The sequence below is a fragment of the Piliocolobus tephrosceles genome, chromosome 12 (assembly GCF_002776525.5).
Source record: "Piliocolobus tephrosceles isolate RC106 chromosome 12, ASM277652v3, whole genome shotgun sequence".
Taxonomy (NCBI): domain Eukaryota; kingdom Metazoa; phylum Chordata; class Mammalia; order Primates; family Cercopithecidae; genus Piliocolobus; species Piliocolobus tephrosceles.
The window spans coordinates 30,772,233-30,783,056 of NC_045445.1; the positions used below are offsets into that span (position 1 = coordinate 30,772,233).

At 43.2% G+C, this 10,824-nt stretch overlaps 1 protein-coding gene across 11 annotated transcripts in view; it reads left to right on the plus strand.

Moving 5' to 3' along the window:
* The first annotated feature begins 759 nt into the window (after nt 1-759).
* Nucleotides 760-10,824, plus strand: part of THOC2 (THO complex 2) — a 130,505-nt gene continuing 120,440 nt past the window's right edge. For all 11 annotated transcript variants that reach the window (XR_002729636.1, XM_023202298.1, XM_023202305.1 and 8 more), the window contains exon 1: nt 760-890. Coding sequence is in view for 10 of the 11 variants with exons in the window: in XM_023202298.1 (XP_023058066.1) it covers nt 820-890 (71 nt within the window). In the remaining variant the exon portion in view is untranslated. The remainder of the gene's footprint in view (nt 891-10,824) is intronic.

Below are 10,824 nucleotides of genomic sequence, written 5' to 3' on the forward strand. Positions count from 1 at the left end.
TTTAAGCGATTTTCCTGCCTCAGCCTCCCGAGTAGCTGGGATTACAGAAGCGTGCCACCATGCCCGGCTAATTTTTGTGTTTTTAGTAGAGGCGAGGTTTCACCATGTTGGCCAGGCTGGTCTCAAATTCCTGACCTCAGGTGGTCCACCTGCCTTGGCCTCCCAAAGTGTTGGATTACAGGCGTGAGCCACCGTGCGCGGCCCATTTTGTTTTTCATGGTACTTACAGTCCCTAGTTTAGCCTAAGGTAACAATGATAGCAGGCCAACGCAGCGTGTCAGAACTCGTGGATCCATGTTTCCCACGGTTAGGTCGTATCCCTCGCATTAGCGTAATGCTTGGCACACAGACAATGGCTGCCACCTTCCCGATTATTTCCTTTTATCTCAGCAGTCAGCAAGGCGTAATGTAATTTATCTGCTTATATTTATGTCTTTCCCAAAGACTGTATTATTTCTCTATCCCCAGTGTCTAGCACATATTAGGTGCTTGAAAAATGCGTGTTTGTATTAGTGGTTGGGGTAGATACTACGGAAGAAGATAAGGTCTACTTGTTGGCCCGTGGATGGCATTTTTCTGTTCGAATGGGAAGGCTGAGGACTTCGGAGGGCGCAGCCCGCGTAGTAACTTCGCAAAGGAGCCCGCGAGTCTCCACGTTGCTGGCTGCCGGGCCTGGGGTTTCCGCTGGGTGGGGAGGAAAGTGGGGCGGGAAATCGAAAAACGAACTCTCAGCTCCCGGCATTCCTCGTGGGCGGTGCTCCCCTTTGACCCTTCGCTCGCGTGCTACACATCCGGGCCTCTGCTACTAGTGAGAGGAAGATGGCGGCCGCGGCTGTGGTGGTTCCCGCAGAGTGGATAAAGAACTGGGAGAAATCAGGGAGAGGCGAATTGTGAGTGTTCGGGCCGGAGGCAGGCGCACTGCCGGGCCGGGCCAGGGCGTCAGCTGCACTCTCACCTGTGGTGGGAGGTTGGGGGGGAAAGATGTACCCCCTCCCCCACCCGGGCGGCGGGCGTGGATGGTCGGCTAGGAGTTTCGAACTCGGGGAGAGGTGCTGTTAACCGCCGCGGACCTCCTTCCTTCCCTGGCCTCCCAGAAATCGCTACTGCCTGCGGTAGCTCGGCTTCCTTTAGCCTCTTAGTAGAACTCCTATTCCGCCCCTGCAGGTCTCTGCGCTTCCTCTTGATCTCTTTTTGTGTCCCCCTCTGCGCTTGATCTCACTAGGCTCCTTTATCTTTATGGGGCTGCGCTGGGGCGATTCGGACTTTCCATCTCTCTCTGTCCCATTTCTTCACTCTGCACCCGTTGGACTCCGCAGTTTGGAGCTTGGCGCCTCCTCTGCCTGAAGTCCGAGGAGGGCGAACCGTCCCGGATTCCCTCCCTTCCTCTTCGCCCGCTGCCGCGAAGCCCAGGGCGCCGCGAAGAACCCGGTTTGGCACCTCTCGTCCTCCCGGGGAGCGGTCTCTTGACTGTCCCGGCCTCGCGTAGCGCCGTGGGGAAGTGTGGCAGGGATTGCCGCTTTCCCTGAAGAACTACAGACATTTCTTTGCTCCGTCTGTTCACCTTAGAGCTATTTAGGGTTGGATTTAACTTTCGTCATTAAATGTTCCCTAAACCCCATTTTATCCTGGGACTGCAACTAACTCTGGCAACTCTCCAAGCTTCTCGAGTACCTCGGATAACGCGTTTCCTTTAGTCGTGAAACTTTTCCCCCGTAACACCGAAAACAGTAATTTGCCATACCCCTAGTCTTCTCGCCCCCACATTAGAGCGCTCCCTCCTCCCCTCTCCCTGGAAAAAGTCGTTTAAGCAGCAAAGCAAACCTCAGATTTAAGAAAACATATTAATAACAGCTTCTCATTTCCTTCTCTGGATCGCTTTTAGATGCTAACGCTCAACCCTGGATGAAATTAACTCTTGTTAGCCATTTTTGTCGTCCTTGCCCACCCCTCTCCATTTCTAGTAGCCAGTTTACCGTGGCTCATGCTAAAGATTCAGATCTTTGTAACTTCATTACTTGGAACGAAACACGAGGAACGCGTTGCCGGATCCCGCGCTTGTAATAGTGCCAGCCTATGTGGCTTCCTCCCTCGCACCCCCCGCGCTGCTGTATGAAGTCTTAACAGTGTGAGCTCTAGAATTCCCTAAATAAGCGGCTGTCTTAGCCACTTAACTAGCCGAGTGACCTTGGGTAAGTTCCTTAACCACTTGGACTGTTTCCCCTTGAGTAAATTGGGAATAATAAGTACTCTACTCAAAGGATTGTTGTGAAGACTAAATAATGCCTGTAAAGCACTTGGCTTATAGTAAGTGCTCAAGTGATAGCTATTAAAAGTAATATTATTCCAACCTTTAGATATTTAAACTTCTCAGGACAGCTCATGCACTTAAAGTCTGTACCACTCAGGTTAGCAATTAATTGGTCTCTGACTTCTTCATGTGTATTTACTCTTGCACTGTAGTGAATTGAGAGGCCCTTGAAAGATAGGGACTATGTCTCATATTTCTTTCGGTTCAACACCCCCCCCCCCCCCCCCCAGCATATGCTTAGAGTGCTTATTGGTTTATTAATTGTCAGAGAAGACTATTTGATAAACCTTCGTTTTTAACTATAATGAACATTTTATAAATCCTCGTACATGCTAGTTAACACATAGCTAATCAAGTTTGTTAGCTAGTTGACAAATAGCCATCACGTTTCATAGCTAGTTGACAAATAGCCATCAAGTTTGGGGAAGGCAAGATGGGAAGTTAGCCAGACCATCATCTTCATCCATATTAGGGTAATCTCCCAAAACTCATAAAGCAATTCACTGTTTTGTTTACTTTTAAAGCCAGCTCATTTATTTAGGGGCTGTTATCTTTGTAGATTGCTCAGCTTCCTCCTTTCAGCTACTGCTTTTTGACAGTTTTGCTTTTCTTTTTTCCCCTTGAGACGGAGTCTCGCTCTGTCGCCCAGGCTGGCGTGCAGTGGCGCGATCTCGGCTCACTCACCGCTGCCTCCCGCGTTCAAGTGATTCTCCTGTCTCAGCCTCCCTGTCTCACCCTCCCGAGTAGCTGGGACTACAGGCACGTGCTACCACGCCCGGCTAATTTTTTGTATTTTTAGTAGAGACGGGGTTTCACCGTGTTAGCCAGGATGGTCTCCATCTCCTGACCTCGTGATCCGCCCGCCTCGGCCTCCCAACAGTTTTACTGTTACTGCTCCCACCTTAAAATGAGTGGTATTAGGGCTACAAGGTGAAATTCTGCTTGGCTTCTGACTGGTAATGGTTGGAGAAAAAGTGATGTAGGAGGTCGAAATACCTAGATAAAATGGAATTTTAGGTTCACATTATGTGTATTTATATATTACATGCTACCTGTCATAGTTCTTATATTTGAAGAGCTGCTTCAAAACTGTTATTAGAAGCAGTGTGCGGTGGCTCACGCCTGTAATACCAGCACATTGGGAGGCCGAGGTGGGTGGATCACCCGAGGTCAGGAGTTAGAGACCAGCCTGACCAACATGGAGAAACCCCCTCTCAACTAAAAGTACAAAATTAGCCAGGCGTGGTGGCACATGCCTGTAATCCCAGCTACTCGGGAGGCTGAGGCAGGAGAATCGCTTGAACCCGGCAGGCAGGCGAAGTGGCGGTGAGTCTGGGCCTGGGCAACAAGGGGAGCGAAACTCTTTCTCAAAAACAAACAAAACAAAAAGAACAACAAAAAAACTGTTATTAGAACTTACATGTATGTAGTTATTGCATGAATTGTGGAATGTGGATTGAATTATAGTAGATCCAAATCAGTATAGTCAGTTTTATGATTGCATTCTGTTACAGGAAGAGAGTTTAAAATTGTGTAACATAATAAGCTATTTTAAATGGTTAAACACATCACCATTCAGTACTTAGTTGCAGTTTATTTGACCTCTTTTCCCTCTATGAAAACTTTGTTGCATGTAGCATGTCTTTTTTTTTTTTTTTTTTTTGGAGACAGAGTCTCGCTCTGTCACCCAGGCTGGAGTGCAGTGGCTGGATCTCAGCTCACTGCAAGCTCCGCCTCCCGGGTTCCCGGCATTCTCCTGCCTCAGCCTCCCGAGTAGCTGGGACTACAGGCGCCCACCACCTCGCCCGGCTAGTTTTTTGTATTTTTTAGTAGAGACGGGGTTTCACCGTGTTAGCCAGGATGGTCTTGATCTCCTGACCTCGTGATCCGCCCGTCTCGGCCTCCCAAAGTGCTGGGATTACAGGCTTGAGCCACCGCGCCCGGCGCATATAGCATGTCTTTGGAGTTTTTGTATCTTCCTAAAGATAGGTGTTAGCATTTTCATATTACTAGGCAGAATACGTGGTGGTGCAAATATATTACAAAAAACATTTTTCCTTTGTCTGAAAACAGCCTCTGAAATATAAAACAGCAATTGGAAAATTTAAAAATGAAGGTAGTGTGCCACCAATTTATTAGTGAATCTATTTATACATTTGGCGTTTAGAATATGACCAATATTTAAAATTATACCTTGGGTGAATTTTTCCTTTTTAACGAGATAAATTAGCAGATAAGCTTTAACTTGACTGAAAATTATCTTTTTTAAATATAATGTGATGTATTTCCTGAGGTTGTTAATTCATTTCTTGTCTGTCAGTTCTTACCACCATAAATCTTTTCTGGGGGTGGTAGTCAACTAGTGTTGAAAGCAACATATGAGATGTATGGGACATTTTATAACTTTCAGATAGGGCAAATTCTTAATTGTATGCCATGAAAAACAACTGTCTATTAAATGGAAGGTCTTGGCTTTGAAGAATGTTTTATTAGGTAATTAGGGAGAAAAGTAAAACTGTATTTTGCCTATCTGAATGGTCCATCCATCACATACCTAGATAGCCCATTATGTTTCCAGATACCAATTATGTTTTTATTTTTTTTATTTTTATTTTTTTTTGTTGAGACGGAGTCTTGCTCTGTCGCCCAGGCTGGAGTGCAGTGGCGGGATCTCAGCTCACTGCAAGCTCCGCCTCCCGGGTTCACGCCATTCTCCTGCCTCAGCCTCCCAAGTAGCTGGGACTACAGGCGCCCGCCACCTCGCCCGGCTAGTTTTTTGTATTTTTAGTAGAGACGGGGTTTCACCGTGATAGCCAGGATGGTCTTGATCTCCTGACCTCGTGATCCGCCCGTCTCGGCCTCCCAAAGTGCTGGGATTACAGGCTTGAGCCACCGCGCCCGGCCACCAATTATGTTTTTAATGCTAAATTATAGAACTCTTAAAGAATGACCTTTTCCAAGAGGGCTCAGAAGGGCAAAGGAGGGCTACCAAAATGTAATTGTAATTTCCAATAATACTTATATCTAAATGCAAACTCTTTCAAATTCTGAAAGATATGTATTTGATCACTTAATTTTGGAATTAGTTTTAGTTTCTTGATTATTTTATATTGACGTAGAACTTGCCATGATTAAGCTGATAAACTTGCATGTACTGGTAGATCTGGTGGAGAATTCTGGTTTTGGTAGAAATCATTAACACAGTGAACTCAACATTTCTTTATCACAAGCAACCTAACAACCTTAATGGAGAATTGATATTCGAAGCTCTTAATCTGAAGATGCTAGCCTCATGTTAATACTTAGTCTAATTTTGAAATACTTATGTTTGTTGAATATCATCTGTTTGTTTGAATAGCTTATTTTAGGTATCTCAATTAGAAAGTTTTGCTAGGTCTTACCTTATTAATGGTAGTTATAATAAAGCTTTAAAATTTAATTGCCAAATGTTTTGATTGCTACTGTTTTTCTTCTGCTGCTATGACATTATTTTAGACATTCTAGAACTTATTTAAGTACATTTGGTTGTTCAAAACATGCCATATGATCTGAATTTCTTGGAGAATTCTAGGTAGAGGGTTATAATCATTCTAAGAAATTTTAGTCTTGCTGGTTGAGTCTTTTTTTCCTCACAAAGTTGCTCCAAATTCAGCCAAAGCTTTATCTGAAACCTTTTCTTGATGTCTCAGTTTTCATTTCATATTTAATTTCCCATTTCGACCTGTATTCATAAACTAAGTATAAGTCTTAGTCTGTTTTCCTGGGAAGGGAAACATTCTTCAGGAAATGTTGAAGCAATGTCAGGAGGTTGTATAGACTACTGCCTTGTTTGTTAAAAAAAAAAAAATTATTCTGTAATGCTTTAATGTTTAGGTAGGGTGAGTGCTGTCAATATACTTGTGCTTTTTTCCTGCTGTAAGTGCGGCAACTCCTGTTGTCTTTTTTTCCCTTTCTTTCTTTCTTTCTTTCTTTCTTTCTTTCTTTCTTTCTTTCTTTCTTTCTTTCTTTCTTTTTAACATTTTCTGTTTCCTTTTCTTTTAAATGCATGTTTCTACAAGATAAAACTATGTTGTCCCAGTATTCATTTTTGTGGGTTTTGTTTCTGTTCTACAAATGATAACAGAGGTAGCACTTTGCTTAACTACATTTAACCTTTTTGTTGTCTTGTTTTAAAGAATTAAGTGAAGTGTAAATAGCATCAGCCTTTTATATATGAAAGCCACATTTGAGATATGAGCATAATCAAGTAATTTAAGCTTGTGACTCTCTTTCCTTTTTACTGGAAAATGGGAACAAGTAAGATGAAAAGCCGTATATACCATGTTAAGAAGTATTCACAAAATACCTTTTAAGTCCTTGAAGGAACTTCAGACATTTTATTCAGTTTTCCATACATCTTTTGACAGAAAGTAGATTCTGTCCTCATTCTCAGGGACCTGAGACAGCATCTCCATAATAGCACTAAACAATTTTAAAAGTGGAAAAAACGAATGCCTGGCATGGTGGCATGTGAGGTGGTGGTGGTGTGCACTGTGGCACACACCTGTAATCCCAGCTACTTGGGCAACTGAGGCAGGAGGAAGGATCGCCTGAGCCCAGGAGAGCTGTGGGCGACATAGCAAGAACCTGTCTCTATTTTTATTTAAAAAAAATAAATTAAAAAGTGGAAAAATGGTAAACTCAAGTATTTGAAAGTTATTAAGGGATTAAAATAATTTCAATTTGGACTAAGACAGAAAATTTGATTCTTTTAAAGCCATATTAAAGTGGGCAACTATTAGAGGTAATTTTGTTTGTTCCTTTCCCTATAATTTAGGTTAGTGACCTAAAACCATTAGGCAGGTGTATAGTAAGACAAATGTAATGTTCAGAAACAGTTTCTTTAAGAATCCTTGGTGGGCTTCTGTTAGTGAATCACTAAGGGAGAAGAGCACAGATACATCTACTTGTTGGCGGAAAATTCTTAGTGTTTGATTTTAGTTTCTTGTTATAACTAAGGAATACTTGTTTTATTTTTTTATTAAAAAAATTATTTTTAACTAATTTTTTTTTTTTTTTTGAGACAGGGGCTTCTTTGTCACCTAGGCTGGAGTGCAGTCATGTGATCACAGCTCACTGCAGGCTTGACCTCCCAGGCTCAAGGGATTTTCCTGCCTCAGCCTCCTGAATAGCTGGGGTACAGGAGCATGCCACCATGCCTGGCTAATTAAAAACATTTTTTTTGTGTGTGTGTGTATGTATAGGGATGGGGTTTTGCTATATTGCCCAGGCTGGTCATAAACTCCTGGCTTCAAGTGATCCTTACCCCTCAGCCTCCCAAAGTGCTGGGATTACAGGCATGAGCCACTGCGCCCAGCCAAAGGAATACCCCTTTTATAATAGGGAAATATAAGTATCTATTATGCAAACAAATTGCCTTGTTGTAATAACCTTTCAATGGTTCCATATGCAACTTGAGCAAATCTTTGAGATTCTAATAGTTCATGATGACATTGTCATCTGTGTCCTAATGAACATGTTTGTAGCTGGTGACTGACAATATAGAATTATATTTCAGTTATTTCTTAAAGTTATGTAATGATGACTGTACCATTAGTCTAGGTAGGAGTTTGCAACACTGACGCAACCCCTTCCCCCCAACCATTGGAAGGCTTTTTGCAAAAGACATGCATTAAGATTGTTAAATAGAAATAAAACTATTGGAAATGTGAGGAAGCAAATGCATTGTTATAAGGAGAAGTTTTTTTTTTTTTTTAGACAGGGTCTCACTCTGTTGCCCAGGCTGGAGTGCAGTGGCACGATCTTGGCTCACTGCAGCCTTGACCTCCCAGGCTCAAGTGAATAAGGAAGAATTTTAAACAATTATTTTGTTTCTCTTTCTTTCTCATCCTTTCCTTTTCCTTTCCTCTTTTTCTTTTTTCTCTTTTTCTATATGAAGGAATATTTGAAATTGCATTTTAGTAGCCTGAGTACAAAGGGAAAGATGAGTTACTTTATTCTCTTAAATTCTTCTTTCAAAGACATGATGCTTCCTGCTATTATTATTATTATTATTATTTTTTGAGACAGAGTCTCACTCTGCCGCCCAGGCTGGAGTGCAGTGGTGCGACCTCGGCCCACTGCAACCTCCGCTTCCTGGATTCAAGTGATTCTCCTGCCTCAGCCTCCTGAGTAGCTGGGATTACAGGCATGCACCACCAAGCCTGGCTGATTTTTGTAGTTTTAGTAGAGACGGGGTTTCACCATACTGGCTAGGCTAGTCTCCAGCTCTTGGCCTCAAGTAATCTGCCCTCCTCGGCCTCTTAAAAGTGCTGGGATTATAGGCGTGAGCCACTGTGCCTGGCTCCTGCTATTATATTCTAAAGGGAATTGACCCTATAGGGGAAATAGGAACCCAAAGAAGGAATTGTTTTAATACTTCATAGTAAATATTGAAGCAATCTTGATATACTTATGTATCTCCTCTCTGCAAAAGACCTAGATGGCATTTTTAGGTTGTATCTTCTGACGCTAATCTGAAGCAGATGTTATTTCTATGTTGCCTTCTGGAAGGAAGATTGATTTTGTTTTATATTCCAGATAAACTTAGGTTTAACATATTTTGTGAAATTAGAAGCTTAATCAGTGTTTTTTTTTTTTTTTTTGAGATAGGGATTCACTCTGTTCCCCAGGCTGTCCAGGCTGGAGTGCAGTGGTAGGATCACCACTCACTGCAGCCTTGACCTGCAGGCTCAAGTGATCCTCCCAGCTCAGCCTCCCAAGTAGCTGGGACTATAGGCATGCGCCACCACACTCGGCTAATATTTTTTTTCTGTTTTTTTTTTTTTTTTGAAACGGAGTCTTGCTCTGTCGCCCAGGCTGGAGTGCAGTGGCTGGATCTCAGCTCACTGCAAGCTCTGCCTCCCGGGTTTATGCCATTCTCCTGCCTCAGCCTCCCGAGTAGCTGGGACTACAGGCGCCTGCCACCTCGCCCAGCTAGTTTTTTTGTATTTTTTAGTAGAGACGGGGTTTCACCGTGTTAGCCAGGATGGTCTCGATCTCCTGACCTCGTGTTCTGCCCGTCTCGGCCTCCCAAAGTGCTGAGATTACAAGCTTGAGCCACCGTGCCTGGCTGTTTTTTTTTTTTTTTTTTTGGTAGAGATGGGGTCTCACTTGTTGGCTAGGCTGGTCTTGAACTCCTGTGCTCGAGTGATCCTCCCACTTAGGCCTCCCAAAGTGTTGCGATTATAGGCATGAGCCAGCATACCCAACTTTAACCAGTGTTCTTAACCAACCACTGTTCTCTTCTCAACCCATTAGAAGGCCTGTCTAGTCTCCAGGGAAGTAGTCAAAAGTGCTTGGGACCAAACTTACACAAGCTTACCATTTGTAAGGTACGCTCAGAATAATTTTTTTTTAGTGAGAAATGTTTAATAGCTAAATGACATTTTCTTTCTTTGTTTTTGTTTTTGAGATGGGATCTTGCTCTGTCACCCTGGAGTACAGGCTGGAGTGCAGTGGTGCGATCATGGCTCACTGGTGCGATCTTGGCTCACTGCAGTCTCAACTTCCTGAGCTCTGGCGATCCTTCCATCTCAGCCTCCTGAGTAGCTGGGACCACAGGCGCGTGCCACCATGCTCTGCTAATTGTTTGTGTTTTTGGTAGAGACAGGGTTTCACCACGTTACCCAGGCTGGTCTTGAACTCCTGAGCTCAGGTGATGTTACCAGGCTGGTCTCGAACTCCTGAGCTCAAGCAGTTTACCCAACTTGGCCTCCTAAAGTGCTGGGATTACAGGCGTGAGCTACTATGCCTGGCCTGACATTTCCAAACTAAATATTTAATTTAGTAAATGCTCTCCATTGCCCTTAGTTTTTATTTTTATTTTTTCTGAGACAGAGTCTCGCTCTGTTGCCCAGGTTGGAGTGCAGTGATGCAGTCTCAGCTAACTGCAACCTCTGCCTCCTGGGTTCATGTGATTCTTCTGCCTCAGCCTGCGGAGTAACTGGGATTACAGGTGCGCACCACCGCACCCAGCTAATTTTTATATTTTTAGTGGAGACAAGGTTTCATCATGTTGGCCAGGCTGGTCTTAAACTCCTGACCTCAAATGATCCACCCACCTTAGCCTCCCAGACTTCTGGGACTACAGGTGTGAGCCACAGCTCCCGGCTTCCATTGCCTTTTTATTCTTTGGTTTTGAACATACTTTTGTGAAACCTGGAAGTGAATTGTTGACTAGCAAAAGTTTGCTGACTTTTAATAACCTTACCCTGCTCATCCTGATGATACAGTATTGACACAGTCAGAAGACACAGAGGTGAGCTGCAAGGTTATGTGTAATCTGCAAAGTAGATAATCTCTCTGTGGATGATTGTAATCTGGAATCTTATTTAGCCTTAGATGTGATATATAAGCAGGTTCTGTTAAGTCTTAAAATTATTTGTTTCATTGACTAGAAAAAGGATTACGTGATATATAAACAGGTTCTGTTAAGTCTTAAAATTATTTGTTTCATTGACTAGAAAAAGGATTAC